This window comes from Patagioenas fasciata, chromosome 1 (genome assembly GCF_037038585.1).
Source record: "Patagioenas fasciata isolate bPatFas1 chromosome 1, bPatFas1.hap1, whole genome shotgun sequence".
NCBI classification, from domain to species: domain Eukaryota; kingdom Metazoa; phylum Chordata; class Aves; order Columbiformes; family Columbidae; genus Patagioenas; species Patagioenas fasciata.
In genome coordinates, this window is record NC_092520.1 from 108899071 (window position 1) to 108923331 (window position 24261).

The window sequence follows — 24261 nt, forward strand, 5'->3', positions numbered from 1 at the left end:
CTACCAGCGTGGAAGCACATACTTAAAAAAAACCAACACCCATAAACTTATTTTGAACTCGTTTCTGTCCACTGCGAAATAAAAATGACAGCAGCTAACGTTATGACCACCTTCTTTTTAAATGATATGGTGTAGCCCTGGGGAAAAAAACCCTATGTTTTCAGAAGGTTTTTGACACTCTGGAAGGGGCCCAGCTGAAAGAGTAGGGCGGTGACAACTGGGACAGCCATCACAAAGGATGTTGAAATCCTGAGCCTCTGCACTGCAGTAACCAGAAGATGACACATTTCATCAGCATAGTTTCTTGGAAGGAGCAAAACAAAGTAGCAGAGTATTTTCAATTAAGAAAAAAACAAAAAAAAAAAAGACAAACCCAAACCAGTCAGATGACTAAACATTAATGAATCCATCAACACTTTACAGTATTCTGAACATTGTCAGTTCTGCCAGCTTTGGAAATAATAACAGGCTTTAAAAATACTTAAAAGCATGAGTTTGACAGAATTTGATGCGGTGCTTATGCGGAAGTCCCACATTTTCATGAAGCAGGAGGGCAGCGATCCTTTGGCCCAGGAAAAGAGTGATAGTGTGCCCTTCCCAACTTTCTAATGCAGACGCATTATTTTTTAATAGTGAATTTGTGTCTGTTAACATCACAAGTTTCAACAGATTTCAGCATGACACCAGTACCTAGGGATGAGATTAGACTTCTAACCCTGAAACTGCTTCTCTGGGCAACTTCTCATTGCACGAACAGCTGCAAAAACCTTCCCAAAACTGTCCAAGAGGAGTCTCGGAAGTAGCTGGGCTGCGGGTAGGTAAAGGAGGGCACAAATATTGTGTGCGATGGTATCCAGCTGCTGGGTTTACAATGGCTTTTTTTCCTTAGACTGTGGGAACATGTAATGTGCCATAATAAAAAATAGTTTTTCTACTTAGCAGGTACAGCCACAAAAAGGCAGTGCCCACTGAAAATTGTTCTCTTGCTCTCATGTTGGTCCTTCCGTCAGGATGGGTTTTTACTAGTGAGCAGTGTGAACTTAAAAGCCAACATATAATAATGCGCCTCCAGCTGATTTCCATACACAAGTGCAAAACCATAACCTACCAGGACTTTTATTTTAATGGTACATTCACGTTTCTCCATTGACGTGGGTGGTTTGTACACTGCCAAGTGATAAAGTTACGTGTTTCTGCTCTTTCACGTGCGTTGATTTCAGCTGTCAAAGAAACTTAGAAAACTAATAATAAACAACTTTTCCATATATCTGTAGTCAGGCTGGGAAAAAGGACACAACTTTTCCTTCCCCTCCTTCCCCCCCCCCAGCAACTGAATTCCCCTGACTTTTAGACTTTTCTCTTTTAAATGACAGCTATTATTACTTAAAATTCTAAGACAGTTTCCTACGGGTCTCTCGCAATGGACGTGGCATTAGGTGCTCACTGGGCACTACCACTCGCTCTCACTTCTATGGAAGCTCATTTGGGCACATCATTAGTGGCTGTTGCGATGTGCTCTCCAGCAGTGCTGGGGGAACTATATAATTTTTTTTACCCTGGTATTTTTCCTAACATTTTTAGGCTCATCGTAAGTCAGCTGCAGCGCTTTCCAGTTTACGGACTTTTTGCCAAACCTTTTCCATACGCTGAAAGCGATTCAGAAATGATAAAAAAATGCCGCAGCAAATTAGCACGTACAAACATTTATTTTGAAATTTCCATTCCAACTGTTATGAAGAATTACATCATCAAAGCACTTCATGGCAGTGAAAATAGCTCTTACCCCTCTGACTCATCCATTACTCCATTAAAGCTGCAAAATGTGCAATTTGCTTGAAAAATAGGTTGCTTTTTATTCAGTTTCCCATGAAAAGTCAAAATTCAATAACAAAAAAAAAAGAAAAAACAAACAAACAAACAAAAAAATTAAAAACCAAACAGAACAAAAACACCAACCCAGCTTATAGGGACTCTACATCCAATCCTCTCCCCCTTCCCCAAAAATAACTTACAAAGATAGTTTAAAGTTTTAAATGAGTTTAAAACCAAGTGCATCTTTTTTATTATTTTTTTCTTCTTCTTCTCATCATAATAATCTTAAAATTCTAAAAACCCATAATTTACTTTCTTGGAAAAAAGGCAGCTAGCCGTTGCTTCTTGATTGGAAGAATATGTATCTCCGGCGAGTTCATTTTCTTTAGCTTTACGCTCCTGTTTTTGACGGGTTTCCTGAGGGCCTCAGCGCTGTCCCGGGGCTCGGGCGGGCTCTTCACGTCGTAGCACTGCAGCACCGAGTCCTGGGGCAGGTCCCTTTTGAAGGAAAAGTTTTTGGTGGAGACCCCCGACAGGCCCTTGATCTTGCCGCAGAAGATGGTGGGCACGGCGTCCTTGACAGAGACGATGACTTTGGCTGTCTGCGACGTGCTGACGATCTCGATGTTGTTGCCGGCCTTGGGCTCGCAGCCCGCCCTGCCTGCCGGCTCCACCAGCCACTTCTGCGGCTGCCGCAGCAGCTCGGTCGCCCCACCGCCCGCCCCTCTGCCCTCCACCTTGCCCGATGCCTCTTGGGGCTTGCAGGGGGCGAAGGGGGCAGCCGGGCCGGGGAGCTTGTCCGGCGTGGGGTGGGCGCCGGCCTCGGCGGTGGCGGTGGGGCTGGTACCAGCGACGTCCCCGTGAGGCCCCCCTGGCTTGCGGCAGGAGGCAAGGGACAGGTCCAGAGCCCCGTCCTCCGGCGGTGGAGGTGGCGGGGCAGCCTCGCTGGCTTGAGGCACGGGTGGCCCTTTCATTGAGAGGTCCAGCGCCTCGTTCTCGCCGCCCATCTTGATGACAGTGTGGCGGCTCATCTGGGGAAACTCTCGTGGGTGGAGGAGGTCAAAGGGCTTGGTCTCCTCCTTCTCCAGGGGAGTCTGGGTGCCCTTGCAGGAGTGGGGGGTGAAAAGTGGCGGCTTGGGCGGGTCAGGGGCCACCTTGGTCTCAGCGCCATGGGGCACGGGGATGGGGACAGGGATGGGGATGGGGACAGGGACAGGCAGGGGCACGATGACGGGGTAGGGCACCAGCAGCGTGGGAGGGGGCACCAGCGGGGAGAGGGGTGAGCTGAAGGCCTGGGGTGGGAGGGCGGCATAGTCGGGGGGGGGTTGGCAGGGGGCAGAGCCCAGAGTGCCTTGCGAGGGAAACAGGTCCTGGAGGACGGCAGCAAACCCTGGCGTCTGAAAGACGGGGGGCAGGACAGGCTCCTGGGTTTGGCCAGAGGGCTTGGGGTCCAGGAGCTGGGGCTGCCCCACGGGGGCAGTGGCGCCAGGAAAAAGGCCGGTGTGCAGGGGGCTGGCGGGGCAGGCGGCCCCCGGGGGCAGCACCAGGGGGGAGTTCAGGTGCTGGAAGACGTGCTGCTCCAGGAGGACGGGCAGCGGGACGGGGCCCTGGGTGGTCATGACGTAGGGGGTGGCGGTGTTGGTGGCCGGCATCTGCGGGGCAGCGCTGCCCGCGACCTGCAGGTGGATGGGCAGGACCACGGGGCTGTCCCCCAGGCAGATGGGCTGCAGCACGGTGGCAGCCACCTTCAGGGCCACCCCACTCTGTGACTCGGCTGGCGGCGTCAGGATGGAGGGTGCGGGGACTGTCACCAGCGGGGACAGGGCCTTCTTCATCAGGTCGGCCGAATTGATGTTCCAGGCCTCCGCCGTGATCAGCTGGGCCACCCCGTTCTCCAGCTTGTTGTTGGCCATGGCCGAGGGCGAGCTGGTGACGTCCATGGGCAGGTTCGAGGCATCCTTGTACAGCTCCTCCATGTTGCAGGGCTTCTCGGGCTCTGCCGGCACTGCCTCTACATTGCCGTCAGTGGGACCCGCGGTGGCTCCGGGCTGCCAGGAACATCGGCACCGACATAATTTGGCCTGCAAGCCAGAAAAGTATTTTAGACACCGCATAAATCTCCTCCTTAAAATAATATTTGCAATTGCCTTTAAAGACCCCATCACCAAAGAAAAGCCATTAAACGTTTCCATGCTTCAGGCTAACGGCTCAGTGATACAGTGTACTATATATACAGAGATGCTGGAGATATATATATCCATGAGTGTTGTACGAAAGGTTTTGAGGAACTTCTATTTAGCCATAAACACAGATAATTTAAAAGGCCTGCAGCCAAAAACACCCTCCTCCCCCCACCATAGGCAGCCTGAAACAAGGACTCGGGCCGTCTGTTTCACGTTTTTAAACAAAGCTTCACGTGGTGACAGTGCAGGGCAGAGCCCAGCGACAGCGTGCTGTTTTAACTCAACAAAATCCCCCAAAACAAACATTTCTAAAAATATCGCAGCTAGGAAACGTTCCACCATTGGTGAAGGGTACTCGATTTCCCTACAATACTCATCCCTTTCTCAGCCCAGCGGGATTTACTAAAGGCAAGCAGGAAAGCGCTGCATGGGTTGTACACACCTCCAAAACCGCCCTGTGCAGGGGGAGAGAGGAGAATGGCCAGGCAAAGCCAAACCAAACCAAACCCTGGCACTCACCCTGCCACAGAGCAGTAGTGTGAACCAGGCACCTGATTCAGTAAAGACCTCAAGAATAACAAAAAAATCAAAGCAACCTCAAATGCATTTTGACAGCCCAACCCTTTTATTAACCAAGCAGATGGCAATTAAAAAAGGGGCAGAGATGGATTCCATTCGTGATCGCAGTGAAATTTGCAGCCTGTTTCTTAAAAAGATTAACATTCCCCTCCCCCCGAAATATAAAAAAGCAGCAAAGTAATGGTGCTGCACATCCATTTATTTAGAAGGATAAGTAGTTTCCGCCCCACGAGCTGCTGCCGGCAGACTTCGGCGGGGGCTGGCCTGGCGCCGCCCGTGCCTCTCCCCAAGTGTGCGGCGCATCCTATCCTCGTAATAATCACCATGGAAACTTGTCCGGTTTCAACTCTGTTACCATGGGAAAGCACTGGCGCACCCCGAATTTACATTTTCCACCTGCACGCGGCTGAATCCCGCTCCCCACGAGCTCCCAGGCGGGTGTGAGCAAGGGGCTTCCCCGCATCCCACAGGCGCGCCGGCCTTGGGGTGACAAGGAGGGCAGCACTCTGCTGAAATCAGAGGGGTGAGGAGTCCCAGCCTGGGGATGCGTCTGAGAGCAGGCGAAGAGCTGCACTGGCTCTGGTGCTTACAGAAATGATTTGCTCGCACAGGTATTTGTAAGACCAACAAACCTACAAAGTGGACAGGGAAAAGGGGAGGGAAAAAACCAAACCAAAACAACCCAAAACACCCGAACGAAACAAATCCCACAAACTGAGGCTAAAAAATGGCCAAGGCAGGGAAGCGGGAAATCTCCCATGTCTCTCCTGAGACTTGTAAATCCTTGGGTTTGGCAGTGAGATGCTACGGCGAGCGCAAGACTACAGAAATGCCATGAGGTAACAGCAGAGGCTGGCTGGCTAAAATGCTAATAATTTATCAGGCACATTTGAGTTCTTTAAAAGGATTTTTAGAAGTAAACAGATGAGTCATTTCTTTTCCCCTCCTGCTGCTGGCTTAAGGAGAATAATTCCAGATTTTTTCCCATCTTATGAAATGTTCGGCAGAAAACATTCACAAATATGGGTTGAGGGTTTTTTTTGTTTGTTTCCTTTTCCAGCCTTGGCCGGGACAGATTGCAGGCAGGCCGAGGTGCCCAAGCAGAGAAAAATGGGAGCAAAAATCAAATCCTTTATTCTGAAATTGACAAGTATCAATCTGTATATAAAAAAACTGTGACAGTCTTGGTTTGGAAAAAAAAAAAAAAGAAGAGGAGCAATTGTTTCTAAAAATAAAGACAATGAGGAGACCGCTCAGCAGATTCAAGCTGAAAAAAACCCACCCAGACGTTGTTGTTTCTGTTTAGGAATTAAAAAAGACATTTTCTACTGCTCTTATATAATCTCTCTGTCATTTTAAAAAGACCATTTTAAACCCCTGTGGTCTCTGCAGCACACACCAGCATCTTTGCTCCCTCCAGCTGCTGCAGAACAGCCGCGTATTTTGCACATGACGCTGGCTCTTCCCGATGTTTCTGTTTGCTGGAGAAGCGTGAGATCGCGGTGTTTTCATAGAGAATTAATGATCTGGAGGGGACAGGAAATGACCCCTTGTTCCCCTGGCAAGCTCATTTAGTGCTGAGAAATAGAAAAATTGAGATGAAAATTATGCTGCCTAAGAGACTTGAGTGATTAGCATGCTGTATGGACTCATGGAGAGAGAGACACGTCACCCCGAAGATGAAAGTATAAAACATAATAAAATCTCCCCATTGCTGCTTTAAAAGGCAACGGGGCTGGAGACAGAAGAAATATCTGCATGAGGGGAAGAAGAGCTCATCTATCACCATCGGAAACCTTGAAGAAATGCCTGTGGGCTTGGTTTTTTTTGTTTGTTCATTTGTTTTGGTTTGGGTTTTTTTGGTTGGTTGGTTGGTTTTTTGTTCTGTTTTGTTTTGGTTTTTTTTTTAAGCGTAGTCAAATATGACTCTCTGATTGTTTTCCACACTGAATCCTATATGACTCTGGGATCTGTAAATACATATTTCTGAGCTCGTGGTTCTACACTGCCTTGGGGAGGGCCCCACCACACGAGGGACAGGAGAAGCCAAGAAGGGTGACAAGCAGCCCTCGACTCAGGTTTATGGGCTTGGGGTGGGGGTTTTTTCCCCCCCTCACCTTTTCTGTGTGGAAGTGTACCTTCCTGTACTTCTGTTGCACCTGCTTGTTGAACGTGTCATCGCTACAGAGAAAAAAAATGACACACATACATATATACACACTTAAACATATTTGCTGATCCTGCCCGCAGGCTGCAGGTTGCCAGTAGCCAGCTGCCAGGTACAGCGGAGTCCCAGCACAACTGCCCCTGCGTCCTGTAAAGCAATTTTTGGTTTCACCCAGGAGGCAATCCCAGGGTTGCTAAACGTGTTTGACACTTGACACCTATCATCAAGGTCAGTAAGCAGACGGAGTGATAATGATCCAAGTCCCCAAACCTTGAAAGGGGAAATGTTTCAGGATCTGGGATCAAGAGACAGTCTGAAGTTGTCCAAAAAGGTGTTTTGTAGTTCCTGGATTCCCATGTACAGCAAGTACACAGTACAAAATCAGAAGTCAACACGGAGATGACTAAATTTTCATTGCTGGTATTAACAACGATACTATACTGTACTATACAGCTATACTGTATTTCTCCTTTAAGAAAAGTAAACCTGAAGTATCTGATAGGTTTGGGGATGGTTTGTTTCTCTTTTTTTTTGTTTGTTTGTATTTTTTTTAAGATTGATGCTTCACTGCACATAAATTATTCAGCGTTACCAAGTTTTTAAAACAAGTTTCATGTACCTAATATACACAAATGAAGGTAATATAATTCAGTGAAATTGCCTTAAGCTTCCTCTGTCTACCATACCTCAGTGCCAGAAAATCAATTAATTTCACTTTCCCTACTTATCTATTTAATATTTAATTTGCTATTTGTTTTAATTGAAAAGAGGCTTGCAACACTGAAACGAGCCTTATTGTAAATAACCCGTGCTTTCCCACCGGGGTGCTGATAAGAGTTAAGTTCGTGGCACCAGGCAATGATGTGTGTAACTGTACAGGAAATGGTATGTTAGCTACACAGAAATGCCATGAAAGGAGTGGTGATAACTCTAGCTTATTTTTTTTTTAAATCTCCTGCCGATGGCCGCGCAACAGACTTTTCTCAGGGCTGCTGCGTGCCTTCCCGTGGGACTGAAGCACCGTGCCATATGCAGCTACCCCTGTGCTCTGCGTTCTCATCCGTACCATGGCTTGTACCTCATATCTACACAGAATTCAGATTATACCATGCACACCACGGGAAGGGGCTCAGATGCTGCCTTTGTGGGATGCCCTGCTCAGTATCTCCTGGAAAAAACAGCGTTTCCCTTCAGTATAAACACAGTATCAAACACAAAACAAAATTTGAAATCTTGACTTAATGGAACAGCTCAGGGACAAAATTATGGATGGATTTGGACTTTGGCATTTTGTCAAAATGCACTTCTTTCTGTCACTGATGTTCCTGCCAGAAGCAACATGTTTGATTTTTGCGCTGTGGAAGCTCATGAACAAGGGCCCCAACAATGTGGATGCCCCACCGCCCTTTGGAAGGGCAGCAGACCCACCAAGCACCCTGGTGGCATGCACCCCGGCAGGGTGCACCCCAGTTCCCGCTGGGCTGGTCCCACCAGCACAGGGCAGTATGCCCCATTGCCCTCACCCCACCATGAAACCAGGCACCCCACCTGCATGCTGCTGAGAGATGGGTTCTGAAGGAGCTCAGGGTTGGTCCTGCCCCTCCTCAGACGTTTCAGCGGCTGAAGCCTGACCCCCCTTCTGCAGTAAATATGCAAGTGGGCGACAGGGAACACATATTGACACAGACCAAGCAGCTATAAATCACCTTCCACCCTACAAATTTTGTATAGTTTGAGCCATACACAAATAAAGGCTTTACCATATTGCTATTAGTGTTTTGCTGCTAGAACAGAAAAAATATGTTTGAATCAAGTGAGCTTTCCTATACAAGTACATGGAGCTATCACTACACAAACAACGTACAGGTGAGCTCTCCCATACATGCAAACCACAGATGATTTCAGCAGTGTTTGCCTCTCATGTTTCATACCAATTCATGTATTCAGGCACCTGGGACTGACACTCCTGGCTATGCCACATACCCTTTTACTAGTGTAGGCCTCTACGCCAAAGAGCAGAGGAGTAACGAGCTAACAGCTAATGGTGAACTAGCCTTCTCCCTCCTGTTTCACCGTTTGTGGTGCTGTGTTTGATACCCCCATGCACCTTGGATGGGTGCAGTGCACCAGGAGGGTTGGTAGGACCTGTCCCTACTCTGCTCACAGGAGGGCTGATGGTGACCCCTTCTGTGGTACTGAGCAGGTAGAGCAGAGGAGACCCACATGACATTGGTTGAGGCAACCAGCCCTTCACTGTCCTGCTGGCTCACAGCTGGACCCCCAAAAAAGTCCTATTGCCTCTGGAAAGGGGGCTCAATGTCCCCGCTTGGTCCTGATCAAAGAGGACCACTGGGGATGCACTTCTCTGTCCACTTCAAGGGACTCTGAGGAATCATCCCAGTTTAGCCCTGCCCTCGCCTCCTTCATTCCCTTAGCTCAAACATCCAGCAACTCCCTGTTAAGATGTAGGAGACACCATTCAAAAGTGACTGACGGCAAGGTGGGAAAGACCTTGGAGAGAGAGGCAGGATTCCCTCTGGTACCGGCCAGAGCGAGGAGCAGGGACGACATCAGGGTACCCCCACTGGTATGGAAGGCTGCACCCCAGCCTTTGCTCCCCATCCCTCTGCACAACCTCCCCTGGTCCCCACATACACACTGCCCTGCATTACTCCTCGCTCTACAGGAGCTACGCCACGGAGGATGAGCTTGACGCTGCCGAGAAGCAGTTAAACTAAGAGCATCTCATCAGAAGACGCCAGAGGAATAATAACGCTCCAACGCAGCCCATGCAACAGGTACTCTTTCATTTTCCACTGCTGCATTACAGATCCTTCTGGAGGCAAACTTATTTGTGTCAAGGCTCCCATCCAGGCTGTTAAGCCCTGGGGGAACGAGAGGGAAAGGAAATCATTACGGCAGTGCAAAATGGCATGTTATAGATGGGATATTGACAATATGTACACACCGCTTCGGCACACAGCACGATCGTTCTCAAACACAGCGGCTTGGCTGGCTGATCATACTTTGGTCTTTTAAATAGTTCGTCTCAGAAATACCACAGCAGCCTGCCTATTGCACAGGCTAATCGCCTGCAAAGAGCTACGTTACAGTCATATATTTGCCAACTATATTGCTGTTGTCAACAGCCTGTAGTTCACAATCCATCCCAGGGAGGAGAGAACTCACTCTCTTCTAATTTAAAAACAAATCAGACCAATTGAAAAAAAAAAAATCCTGTCACGAGCCTGAAACCTGTGTCTTTACTCCCTAGGGCAATATGTACAAGACAAACGATAAATGCTGTGGAAGGAACAGCCTGAAAAATTTCAACCTGTAGTGAATTTTTATACCCAATTTGAGATCCTCACAAAATGCCCTCCTATGTTTACAGTGGGAACTGTGACATAGCCCAAGTGTCAGGGAGATGGTATGTGCTCCCGTACTGCCAGATGCCTTTTCCCTTCCTCTGCTCCATTCATGAACTATTCCACTAACTGGATATAACGCTTAACTGATGGTCTCCTAATTTCAAAAGGACCACTGCACATGCCATATATAGTATTACATATAAGCAGCCACTATAAAAACAAGGTTATTTTAAAATTATTTGAGATTGATCTCGGTATTCCCAAATGCTTGAGTTTCTTATATCTGCAGCACATCCCAGTTCCTGGGATGTCTGAACTGTTGCACTTGGAGGAAACTTGCAGTAAGCTTCCAAAAATAAATCCTTTCAAATTATTGTTTATTTTTTTCCCTTGGCATAGTACAGAAACACCTAAACAGTGACAGCTTGTTTGGCCTGCAGTAAGCTGAACATGCACTCCAAGGCAGAGACAGTGCACAGAAATCGGATGTATTAAATGTGACATGTGAAGGACAAATATAAATTTGCCAGCTGTAATTACTGCTGAGTCACGTGCCACCCAGTTTGGTGATGTCCCTTTGACCCAGCAGGCTCGGTGCGGCTTTTGCATTCCAAATTTCTCTTTAAACATGGAAGAAGAGTGACCATTTTTGTGACTGTAGAGGTATCTGTTTAAATCGGCTTTCCCTTGGTGCTGCTGCCAGCAGTGTACAGATGTCTCCTCCTAGAACATGATGTAGACTCTTGGGATGGAGACATTGGCAGCTGCAGTGGTGTGTTGGGACGGGTGCGTTGGGGACCCAGCAATCACACCTTTGCTCCAAGCACCTGAGGTGGGCAGGTGCTGCCTGCACGGGCCCACGGAAACATCTTCTCACCAGCAGCTCCCCAAAAGTCAAACTGTAGAGCTGCTTGCTCCTGGGAAAGTCCTGCTGTGCTCTTCTCCCCACCTCTCAGCCCCATCATGCCCCGCTGCTTGCTCAGAATCACAGAATCACAGACTCACAGACTGGTTGTGGTTGGAAGGGACCACTGGAGGTCATCTGGTCCAAACACCCTGCTCAAGCAGGGCCACCTGCAACCGGCTGCCCAAAAGCAAGTAGCTTCTGTCTATCTCTAAGAAAGAAGCCTCCACAACCTCCCTGGGCAACCTGTGCCAGGGCTTGGTTACCCTCACAGTGAAAAGGAGTTTCAACCTCCTGTGTTTCAGTCTGTGCCCATTGCCTCTGGTCCCGCCACTGGGAACCACTGAAAAAAGTCTAGCTCTGCACCCTCCTTTTGGGCATTTGGGTGCACTGTTGAGATACCACTGAGCATTCTCTCCTGCAGGTTGAACAGTCCCAGTTCTCTCAGCCTGTCCTCATAGGAGAGGATGTTCTACTCTCTTCATCACCTTCATGATCCTTTTCTGGACCCTCTCCAGTATGTCCATGTCTCTTCTACACTGGGGAGCCCAGAGCTGGACCTAGCACTCCAGGTGTGGCCTCACCAGTGCTGAGGAGAGGAGAAGGATCACATCCCTCGGCCTGCTGGGAACATCCTCCTGATGCAGGACAGGGCACCATTAACCTTCTTTGTGGCAAGGGCACATTGCTGGCTCATGTTCAACCTGGTGACCACCAGGACACCCAGCTCCTTTTCTGCCAAGCTGCTTTCCAGCTGGCTGACTCTGGCATGTACCGGTGCCTGGGGTTGCTCCTCCCCAGGTGCAAGACTTTGTGCTTCCCCTTGTTGAACTTCAAGAGGTTCCTCTTGGCTCATTTCTCCTGCCTGTTGATGTCCCTCTGGATGGCAGCATGACGCTCTGCTCTATCAGCCACTCCTGCCAGTTTTGTGTCATAAGCAAACCTGCTAAGGGTACACTGTCCATCATCCAGATCATTAATGAAGACGTTGAACAGGACTGGACCCAGTATGACTTCTGGCTACACCATCAGTCTCTGGCCTCCAACTTGACTTTGTGCCACGGATCACCACCTTCTGGAACCAGCCATTCAGCCAGTTTCCAATCCACCACACTGTCTGCTCATCCAGCCCAAACATCAACAGGTTGCCTATGAGGATCTTACAGGAGACATCGTCAAAGGCCTTTCTCAAGTCCAGATAGACAATGTCCTCTGCTCTCCCCTCACCTACCAGGCTTGCTTCTCGTACAGTAGGTCAGCTTCCCACAGGGAAGGCAAACCAGCAGTGGGTGCAAGACTTAGAAAGTCTAGATTAAAATTACATCAGGGAAAAACTGGACTCAGTCTAGAGAGATCTCTTGCATTGGAGCTCCTGAGATTTACTGTACCTTGACCTCCATGGTTTTCACACACACAGTGAACCCACGTTTTCACTTTTGGAGTGAGATCGTAGGAATAATGCAGAGTCAAGCTAGCATTAAAAGATTTCTTAAGCTTGAGAAGTAAAGTGCATGGTTTTCCTATGGGAAAAAAATATTTTAAACAATTTTTCCTGTCATTAAATATCCCATTTAACTGATTATTTAGTATCATTTTCAATCAAAACATTATATTTGCCAGGAAAGCAAAGAAAAATGAGCTGTTTTGAGAACACGGAGCTAAACAAAACAAACAAGAGAGCCGTTACTTTACAATAGATTTTAAAAACCATGCATTTTGTTTTCCCAGCAATCGATACACCAATGATAACAAGAGGAAAAGGATACCAATTAAATGTAATTGCCAGCCCCGCTTCCCCCAAAACCCGAAACAAAAAGCACTCAGTGTCAGCCTGATAAAATATTTGCTCCTTTCCCAGTCAAGTGCTTTATTAAACAGTCCTTAAAGCATCTCAGTTTTTACAAAGGATTTCCAAGTTTGATGTCAGTGAAACGACTTCAAAGCTTCATTAGTTCCTCGGTGGAGGTTTGTTCTCCACTCAGAGACACTCAGCTCGCTATTTTGTCCTGACCCTCTCCACTGATCCCAGGCTCAGATATTTTTACTACATTCATTTGATCTTTTACGATATCCGGATGAGAATTGGTATCGGTGTGGCAAAGGCGCTGACATCCATTGCCCGTCTCTTCTAGCTTATGTGAAACTGTCTTGCTCCTGGCTACGAGGGATGGGATCCTCTCACATACCAGTTACCAAGTCTCAGCTGATGCATTAGTGAAGTAAAGTTAAAATCAGTTTTTAAACTGCTACGGCACTTTTGCAGGCAAAACATCTGACTTTTCCCCTTTACACCAGCATCGTTTTGATGGCTTTGGCTGCCTCACAACTAGCCACACAAGCAAAGCAGGCTATAATACCCCTCAGGGGTAAACCAGCTTCACCAACTCAGAACCCATACACAAGGTGAGGTGCCACCACCACCACCATGTGCCTCAAGAGCCCCAGCCCCTCAGATGTGCTGCAAACCCTTTCCCATCCCCTCCTTCGAGCATGCCAGTTCCAGTTAAAAACCACTTCTTCTTGGTGCAGACAAGGCCAGAGCAGGCCTAACGTCAGCATCGTTGAGGGGACTTCTCTTAAACTTGTCTTGCTTCTAGTCCTTCTTGAGACAGAGGAAGAAGAAGTAGAAACCAGTCTGAATGTCTTTTAAAGCCATGGGGGTTAGAATAGCAAATCCATATGCTGCTGTAACTCAAATCAACTGAAAGCCAAATTTTCACATAACCTATGTTGTCCTAATATAGTCTGGCTTAAATAAATACATAATGAGAAGAAAAGCAAAGCCAAGTAAAAAACTGAACCTTTCAGCTTGCAGATCCTTTTTGGTGAGGTATGAATGCTCCTACCACAGGTAAGGATGTGCAGGTCATAGAATCATAGAACCATTTTGGTTGGAAAAGACCCTCAAGATCATTGAGTCCAACCATAACCTAACTCTGGCACTAAACCATGTCCCTAAGAACCTCATCTATGTGTCTTTTAAACACTTTCAGGGATGGCGACTCCACCTGGGCAGCCTGTTCCAATGCCTGACAACCCTTTCTGTGAATAGATTTTTTCCTCATATCCAATCTGAACCTTCCCTGGTGCAACTTGAGGCCATTTCCTCTCATCCTATTGCATGTTACTTGGGAGAAGAGTCCAACACCCTCCATGCTACAGCCTCCTTTCAGGTAGTTGTAGAGACCAATAAGGTCTCCCCTCAAGTGACTAACCATACACACTTGTGCCACCCAGTTTGCCACAGTGGGCCGAAAGGGTAAACCCTATCTCCTGCCTGTAGCTGTGATGTCTCTCAGTGGCACAGATACTGTCCCAAACGACAAGATTTAGGGATGGGCCAGAAAAGCTGGGGACCGAAAACAGACTCATCAGCTTCTCTACTCTTGTGGGACAGAATCCCACTTGGGAGCATGGGCAGATAAGAAGGCGCAGGACTACTGGGCTACTGCCTGGAGAGCAAAAGGGTAGAGGAATCCTCCCTTATTCAGTGCAATATGTGGCTATTTAATACTTCATCCTTCCCTATTGGCACTAGTAACCCAATGCTCCTTCAGCTTGCCACTTCAAGATCAAGTTTTATGTTCATAGCTTCAGATTTATTAGACTGACTCCCCCTCTCTCCCACCCCATCACTTTGATAAACCGAGCCCAGCATTTCCTCAGCTACATGACGGTACTAATCCTCAGCAGAAAGTACGGCCACATCGGATTTCAAACATGCCCTACTCTTGTGCCACCCATGTGTGGATGGAAAAAAACTTCCAAGCAAAACCAGCCCCTTATTTTCATCCTTGCAAAATTTGTCAGCAGCTGCAAGGATTTTGTTTAAAAGAGACAGAAAAATGTAAGACTCCAGTGATGCAGCATTTTTTCTTTGAATTTTGCATCCTTTTTACACACTCGCTTTCAGGCCAGCACCTGTACCATTTCCTGGTCTGACTTTGAGGGGCAGAGACATTACCTCTTCTCTCCATTGTGTTGTGATGCATAAGATATCAGCCTTCTGATGAATCCAACGTAACACCAGCATGAGATGCAACCTTACAGTGCTAACGCCTGTCATGAGAAGAACTCACAACTTCAAAATGTTTTCACCCAAAAGACCAATTTTGCCCTCCTAGGATCCTCTATGCTGAACTGTGACATGTAGGTGCCTATGACCACAAATAACATGTAAATAACAGAAAAATACTGGAACTCTGTCTTGTTGCATCTCAGCGGCACTGAGGTTGCTGCCGTTCAATTAACTGGTCCAGGTTACTTGTAACACCTACAAATGCCCCACAGGCACATACATATATGCGCACCTTTAAAACCTGCAAGGGCTTCCTCTCTAATGCCTTTTGCCTCCTCCATGAGATCTGAGTCGAGATGAATGTTTCGGCACATGATTAGCATGAAGCACAGAGCTCAACTTGGATTCCAGTTACAGTGGCAATCCAGATCTTCCATCGCTCGTGAGGACAAGTGGGCACAGACACACACTCACTGAGGTGGCGGGGGCTGCTGTCCCTCTTAGTCCAGCTGCTGGCCACTACTTGTGCTTGCGTTCCTCTAGTGTGCCTTTTCCTCCCATTTCATCACTGTCTGCCACATTTCTCTGCTGCCAGTGCACTTACAGTCTGCCTAAGTGTGAATGTTAACATCCAAATCTTACTAAGTCGACACTATATGAACAGAGACCTTCCAGTCAGTTCAAAGGAGACTTCCCCAGGTGGGTATTCCAGCCCTGAACGACACACTGCTCATATTGCAGAGGTCAGACTATTCCAAAGTGTGCCCAGACTACACAAAAAAGCAATAATGCTCTTTGTCATTCGGGACCCAGATTGCAATCACTCATCAAAAAAGGGCCATATTTCACGAAATGCAGGCAGAGCAACCAGTGCTGTAAAAAAAGGGCTGCTATTTCAGGTAAAAGTAAATATTATTTGCCTGATACTACGAACCAGTCAACATGAACATATTTTGCAGAGGCCTATTGTAAGAGGAAACAAGGTTGGTCCAGCCCATACTTTTCCATCAAACCTTTGGAGAGCACATACATCATGATCAATGCAGTGTGCCAAGTTTTGTTATCATCACCTCCCCTACCTTAATGATGACTGTATGGTTCCAGAAGAGGAGTGTGTTGCTGTAGGATATAGAGTCCCTGACATATTTACTGCAGCATTTTTCACCGGCAGTTTCCGCTGTGGTGCGTGCTATTACGTGTTCAGAAAAACTTAAGGAAACTGAAGGATGCAGAACAACAATTACATCTTTCCCAGATGAGACTACTACGTTAATGGATCAGCGTCATCCATCACCATAGATCCTAAGTTCCCCGGGGAATGTCACTGGGCCACTCCAATAAATCTGACCGCGAGATTTTGTATTCGGCTGTTCAGTTCAGCCTTAGGACGTAGTTTAGCAACACACACCACAGTGTGACTATGGCTCAGCCCTCCCAATGAGGTGATGTTGCTCTACAGCCACAAAGCTTTGGATATAGGATGCCTGCATGCCTACACAGGGCTGCAGCCTGGTGTTAACACCTCACATGGTTTGTTCTTCAGAGAACTGAATTTTGGTACGCAGATCGTAGACTGTGAAAGAAGAAAGCTGACTGCGTAGCTTCGTTCCTTTACCAACAATAACAAAGGAAATGAAATAAAAAATAAAGAAGAAAGCTAACAACCAAACCTGCCAGCAGACCGATGCAGTTCTGAAGTAAATTTTTTTGCTGTCAATCTTCTTGATTCTTCAGGCCACCTCAGCAGGCTGAGAAGATTGTCTGCCATGAAAATGTCAGCTGAGAAACATACTTCTCACAGGCTCTTCCTTTGTGAAAGCTAAACAACCCACAAATAAAAACCTCCATGGTTGTACCATGTCCTAGCTTATCCTTGTAATAACAGAACGGGACCTGAGGCTGCCTCCCCTCGTCTCCTGAGCTAATGCAAATACAGGAGCAGCGTAAGAGCAGGCTGAGGGGAAGGTCAGCCCCATCGAAGCCCTTTTGGGAGGCAGCTCTGAACGAGGGGGGTCCGAGGGCACTTTTGTCTCTCTCTCTTTGTGTATATTCTGTTGCAGGCAACGATATATTTTCCTGACATGCTGTTCATGTAGCTGGAGCTAAGCATTTCCTTGTACAGTATTGGGGGTGGGGATCTGCCATGGCACTGCTGCTCCCAGGCTTAACCATTTCGAGCCCTCTCTTCCCTTAGGTACCGGCTTCCACCACCCATCCCATCCCACGCCTGTCCCAGCACCATGGGCGATGTGCATGGTCCTTCTCCCTCACCCCTGGGTACCCAATGCAAGGACATCAATGACAATGCATGTTCCCACCAGGATGGGGCCACCTGAAATGGGGACAGCCTTGGGGTGCCACCCATGATTCTCCAACCCTTCCCATCCCCACACACCAGCCCTCAAGCTCCTTGTTCCCTGGGTGGTTGACCCCCTCCTTCTGTTCCAGGATGGGTGCACTGGGTTTGGGCAAAGGAGCACAGATGGAGATCAACAGTTTGAACTACTGAAGCCTCTGAGGTAGTGAGTACCTGAGGGTAGCCAGGAGAGAGCACAAGGAAGCTTGGGAGATTAGTAAAACAAGGAGGAAATAATAATTTCAGGGAATAAAAACTGCCTATAGCCTGTGTAAGTCTTGAGAAACAGCACACGCTCGTCTTGCCTCAGGCAAATCCATATGTCGGTAGACAAGCTCAGCTACAAAAACGATACCCTTTCTTGCAGATAGAAACAGCAAGAGCACCCAAGACATACAAAATATTCAGTGTATCTTGGTGAGGTGTTAGAGAAAACAACCATGCTCATTTAAGAGCTTGCTGTTGGCAAAGGTGGAAGGTGGGTGCCCCCAGTCCTTTCCTCCTGCAAAAGCTCTGCAGCACCCCTCCAGTGAGGCAGTCAGCATCAGGTATCCACACTTGGACCCTGCTCAGGGGGCTCAGCCACTGCCAGACAGAGAGGCTGCTGCACCTTTCAGCTCCTCCTGCATGCAAAATGTGGGTCCGCCCCACACCATCCCAAGCAACTCTATGGCTCTACCTGGGCTGTCCTGTCCAGGCACCCCACATGCGGGTACGGGTGGTCTGTGAGGTGCCGAAGCAGTGCATGCCAGGACACTGGGCTCCCTGGGGACACTGCTGGCCGGTCTTTGCCCAGGATGGTGGCTGAGGGAAATCAGGAGAAGTTGCAATACAAGAGGCACAGCAGGAATGAGCCCCACCATAACAGGGGTTGTGACAGAAGCCCAGAGAGCTAAGGCAGCAACCAAGAAAAAACTCTGTTTTTACCACATGCGCTTACATGCCAAACCACTGGCCGAGCTGGGTAACCCTCTGAACAGCACAGACCAAAACAGAGGAGGCAGTTCTCCTCTGGGGAGCACAAACCCTTTGCAAACCCAGCTGAATCTTCCCCAAAAAGGTGTTGTGATCCACAGTTTGAGAAACCGAGCAGACAGCTGCTGGCCACAGCTGCACCAGGAAGGGCGGCCACCAATGCAGGCGACCACAAACCAGGAGTTGAGCTCTCTGTCAAGATGTGCTCCACACTGAGAGGGTGACAGAGCCACCCAAAACTCAGCATCCACGACTTTTAGAATGGGGAGGATGGAATGAGCTGCTAACAACCAACCTGCATTTCCTTGGCTGCCTCGTACAACTAAAAGGGCCATCTCCATGTTGTGCACCTCCCAGAAAACACTTGACGCAGGTTAACTCCAGTCATCTCAAGGGATGGCAGCTGCTGGGTGCAGCACATGGCTCTGGCTGGGGAAAGGCCCTTGGCTGGACCTCGCTGGCAAAGTCAGTACTGGCACCCATGGGTTCATGGGGTACATGGCCAGGGGAAGTGGGTCCCGGTGCACACCCATCATGCCACTCCCAAGTGTCCTCCACAACCAGTGGAAAGGCTCCTGCAGCATGCTGCAAGATCATGAAAAATCAATAGACTCCACTGACTTTTCGTCCAGCATCAGCAATGTTATAGCTTAATGCTAACCAGAGTAAGCAGGAGAGCATGCTGCTACAAAAAATAATTAAAGGAGGGGTGGATCTTCAAAGATCTCAAAGTCACTCAGTGCAACAGAAGCCTGGTAAGCCCTGCTCAGTCCTTACAGTGATGAAGGACAATTCAGTCTGTGCTCTGGGATGACACTTTTGCCAGGACTCAGCTGCCAGCGTGGGCCAGGGGATGGGAAGAAGAGCAGCCCAGGGGGTGATGGGAACCCACCACCCCCTGCGGTGGTGGCACCAAAGCCACCAACCCAGCAGCAGCACCGGGTACCGTGTTGTGGGGCACCAAGGGCCAGCTGTTCGGGTTCAGCTGTCTAAACAGGCACTGAGGGATTGGGTCCCATTGCCTCTTTGGCGCTAATTAAGGGTTGTTTATCATCCGATTGTTCTCAATAGCGTATATTTCTTCTTTATGTAAACACAGCTGATGCCGATGTCTAAAAAAAACCTGCAAAACCAAAACGAGTGGAAAGGTCTGCACTCGAGCAAGTTATGGGGTGTGAGGGACATCCCGCAGCCCGCCCTGCCAGCGCCTGGCTCTCCACAGCCACAGCCACGGGTGCTGCTCGGTGCCCAGTTGAACACTGAGCTCCCGCCATTGCCTCCACACGGGTCGTGACTCGGGCAGCAGTTAGCAGGAAGAGAAGTTCTGGCCAAAGCATTCACTCTCAGAGCAGCAGTACTTGTGTGCAGTCAGAGCTTAATGAGGTAGCTGGAGTGAGCACACTCCAATGGCAGAGTAAAGTTATTACCGGAGAATAGAATAGAAGAGATTGGAAAAGACCTCTAAGATCAACAAGTCCAACCATTGACCTAGCACTGCCAAGTCCACCACTAAACCATGTCCCTAAGAACCTCATCTATGTGTCATTTAAACCTCTCCAGGGATGGTGACTCCACCACTTCCCTGTGCAGCCTGTTCCAATGCCTGACAATATTTTCTGTGAAGAAATTTTTACTCACATCCAATCTGAATCTCCCCAGGTGTAACCTGAGGCCATTTTCTCTTGCCCTATCACTTGTTACCTGGGAAAAGAGGCCAACACGCTTACAACCTCCTTTCAGGTAGCTGTATCCCGGGCAGCACTCATACACACAAGGACACACAAAATGTGCATCTGGAAGAATGGGCAGGAGCCCCTTAACCACATTTTTTGGGGCCCTAGAAAGGGTTTACCTACATATAGTCAAACAACGCCATTTGGCAATGTCTATGTCCTTGATACAGCCAGTGGAGAAGGACAGGTATTTCCTCCAGGCCTTGGCTTTAGGTGGGCTGTGGGCACCGAGTGAGATTGGCTGGGACTAGAGCCCAGCCTTTACATTAAAAAGCCACTGAAGCTGCAAGCTCAGGCACCAAGGGGAACAGAAATGCAACCTTCTCCTGGTTACGTATGTGCTCCTGACTCTGCGTGGCTGTGCCGCGATGAGTTCTTAAACACACAGTTATCCCCTCTTTTTCAAAAGGGCCTTGTTATGCTGCCGAAGGACACATACCAAACGAAAAAAGCTATTTTTTTCATAGGCTTCTTTGTAACTTTCAAGCGTCTGATTCCAACCTAAGTAATACTTCTTCACGTAGATTTGTATGGGTAATCTAAAAAAAAAATAAATTGGTCTATGAATCTGCTTTTAATGATACAATGCTATCTGCTACCCTTACAAGTGTATAGAATTATTTCAGTCTTTTTCTTGCTGTGTCGTACAAAGGCAACATACAGTAGTTTCAGTAGTTGCATTTCTAAATGTTTTTATCTGGGTCGCTGCTACTTACAGCATAAGAAGATTTAGTGAAGCCAGGTTAGCATCAGTCTAGTGCAAACGAAAAAATTATTTAATTAAAACCAAAAGAATTGTAATTTTGGAGGGTAAAAATATCAACATTATCAAATTAAAGTCTTTGGACTGATTGGAGAAGAAAACAGACCTCTGGGCAATTTCATTCCAAAGATGCTTGGGGTTTTGGTTTTTTCTGTTTGTTTGTTTTGTGATTTGTTTTTTTTTTTTTTTTGGCTTGTCACAAATTATTTCACGTAATTGGCAATTTCAGGAAAAGAAAAAGAAAAGAAACCCAAGAACATTACAACATCAGGATTTTCTTTAATGGTATGATGTAAAATCATGAATGACAGAAGAACGTGATTCCTGATGATGGTGGTCCACCTGAGGCACATGGAGCAGCACCACTGTGTGTGCCGGCTTGCCTTGAGAGGCCGCAGTTCGTTGCCATGTAGTGACCATCACAGAAGATGATGGAGAAGGCAATCTGTTTTGATGGCATTGCTCCCAGATCCTTCCACCAAGACACACATAATCTGCAGGCAGAAGAAAGCAGGGTGGACATTCAGAAGCCGGGAGAGACACCTAACATAGTTTCTGTGTGTTTCTAATGGTCCTAGCTGGCCTTTTGATGATCTTGGAAAATGCCAGAAGAAAAGAAGATGTTGTTTCAGAACAGCGAAGCTGCCATTCACGTGGGAAACAATGTGGGAGCCTGAATGGTCACGGCAAGATGAAAGTCTGAGCATGCCCACGTGACACGAGAACAACATCTCTTGGCAACACGCTGCCCGTTGGGTGACAGGGAAGTAACTCAGAAGACAAGTGCACTTCAAAGGTTCGTGGAATATTGGTTTATTTTAGTTGAAGCCCATCTGTGGCAGAGTGGGGAGGACTGCAAGCAGAAAAAGCATCCGCTCTGCATCCTGTGGCCGCTGCCAAAGCGGTTCATCCCCCAGGAACAGACGCCTTCCTCCTCTTCTGCCTTTCTTCTGGCAGAGGGAGGAGGGCAGCAGGGGAAATAGCTGCCACTGCTGGTGCCAAACCACAGCCAGTGGAGCTTGGCACTGCCGTGGAGTGGGATGAGATGCTTGGCGCCCATCTTGACGTGCCCCACAGTCTCTATGACACTAAGCTGAACAGCTGTCTGTCCATTGGTAGGGTGTCAGTGTGATGGAAACATCAGGTTACAGTAGCGCCATCACCGTGATCTGCAGTTAATTATTCCCAGGATCCAAACATCAGCAACACGGGGAGGAAAGGGACGAGCATGTAGTCAGTAGTTTGATTCTGTTATTGATTGGATGATAGCAGAGGGAAATAACTAACTATAACATATTTCCCGTGTCAGAAACAGGGAGGAAGGATGATAGATTTTCTTCAGATTACTGGGGGCAAGAAAAAACAAGTCAAATTCTCAAACTCCCCAAGTTTTTATTTGTTTTTCTCAAACATGGCAGATTTTTTCCAGGTTTTTTTTTCTCCCCCTAATTCCCCAAATCTATTCCTTGCCAACACACAGCACACCAGCTATTCACTGGCTATGGTGATCCACAGCTTCAGCCCTTGGGGTTCCTGTTTGATTGCAAGAAAGCAGCTTCTGGCACTCTCAGCCCTGCTGCAGCAGAAGATGTCTCACAGTCAGAGAGGTCAGACACAGATCAAGACCCTGAAGGAGTAAAAAGTTCGGTATCTGGCCCCTTAGTTAGAAAGGACTTATTTTATCATACTGTTTTTAGAGATTTATCACTTCCTTTACCTTCCTCCATACGCACAGTGAAGAAAATCTGTTTCAAACGTGTGACAGGCACGGTTTTCATCAGAAAGTAAATTTGGGGGATAAATAAAGGAAAAATGAGCTATTTTTAAGCCAGAAATGATCATCATTCTGATGAGTGAGCACAAGTGTCTGAACGCAAGTGTTGTTCAGCATATTTAAAAGATGAGGTTGCCACGTCATTCTTCGTATGATCTGAGATCACTGGAACACCTTTCCTTTAAAATATGGCACCTAGAAGTAACTAAATGTTGGCTTGGGGTTTGTGCATGCTGGCATGACTGCTTTCTCCTCGAGCACTTTGGAAGTCTGTCACTGGCCCTTATAGAAAAATGCACTTAGCCTTAACGCAGGTCCTGCAGGTTGTGAAAGCCCTACATTCAACTTGGTGGGATTTTTGTTGCAACAGCTTCAGAGAGCTGGACTGGACCAATGCCAGTAATGCAGATAACTTTGCGAGCAGCTCAGAAACCAGTCCTGCGGACACCAGGAGCATGCCCCAAAAAATGAAGCAAGGGGCAAAAAGAGAGGGGAGGAGGGTAGGATGTAAAGCTCCTGCCATCTGTACTGCAGAACTGCAAGGACCTCTGAGTTGTCTCCAGATCAAAGGACCACTTGATAGCAGTTACCAAACGCCTTCTAGCAGAACACCACCATTCATCTCATCCTTCGCACATCCTCCCAAGAGAGGCCACTACACTGACTCGCTTCATAATTTATTTCCAGGAGTAGCTGCTATGGAAGGAAGTGGTAGCACATGGAGACCCGGCACCAGCAGAGAGACTGGGAGATCCAGATCTGGAGTCACACATGGTGCTGCTGTGAAAAGTGAGATGGCGTAGGGTACAACACACAGAAAACTCTGGGCATTAAAAAAAAAAAATCAGAAAAAAGATTGTACAACTGTTGTAGGGAAGATGAAGAGGGGAATGAAGAAGAAAAACCTAGAGCTGCTGTCACAAGGGATAAGATGAACGAAGCTGCAGAGAACATCTGTGGGGTGGAAAATTGAGTTTGTTAGGGAAGATACAGAAAACAGTGACAATAAAGAGCTGCTGTGCAATGCCCTTAGCTTGCAAAAATAAGACTCACTATGGGATGTCTACTGTCTGTCTAAAACAGTTGTCAAAGATGGATGAGAAAACCTTCTGACCACAACTGAGGAAGTGATCTATTTCCACAATTTTGAGAGCTGCAGAAGAATTGGGATGTCTTGATCACACTGCAGAAAGCCTGGTCATGCAAACAGGTGTCCTTGGGCAGACCCATGCTCTCATTTTCAGACCTCCATGGGCTGCTCACTGTCTGGGTGGGAAGGTCTGACCTGGATTGAAGGTCTGAAGGAAGTGGTTGCACAGCAGTGGAGTCACAGGGCACCTCTACAGTATGATCTGCAAAACTGTTGCCAGCTAAAATTGCAAGAGCTGAGTTTGTGCTGAGTGAAAATACATTGAGGACAATGTTCAAGGCTCTTGAGGAAAAATATTCTACTTCTGTCTACGGACACTCCCACGTACAAATCTCCTTGCGGTTTGTCTTCTAGAAGGAAAGAATATTACACTGAAGCCACTCTTAAGCAATAAAATAATCCTGAGAGCACTAAAAACCAACTTAAAATGCATGTTGTCATTTACTAAGCCAGTAAGAAATTTCTTATCATTGCCT

The 24261-nt window shown here is 47.5% G+C and overlaps 1 protein-coding gene across 1 annotated transcript in view; it reads right to left on the minus strand.

Annotated features, from left to right (window-relative positions):
* Nucleotides 1-1687: 1687 nt before the first annotated feature.
* The window catches only part of RAI2 (retinoic acid induced 2), a 47972-nt gene continuing 25398 nt past the window's right edge, over nucleotides 1688-24261 (minus strand). Inside the window, exon 2 of the mRNA XM_065829584.2 lies at nucleotides 1688-3893. Coding sequence (XP_065685656.1) covers nucleotides 2121-3788 — 1668 coding nt within the window. The 5' untranslated portion in view covers nucleotides 3789-3893 and the 3' untranslated portion in view covers nucleotides 1688-2120. The remainder of the gene's footprint in view (nucleotides 3894-24261) is intronic.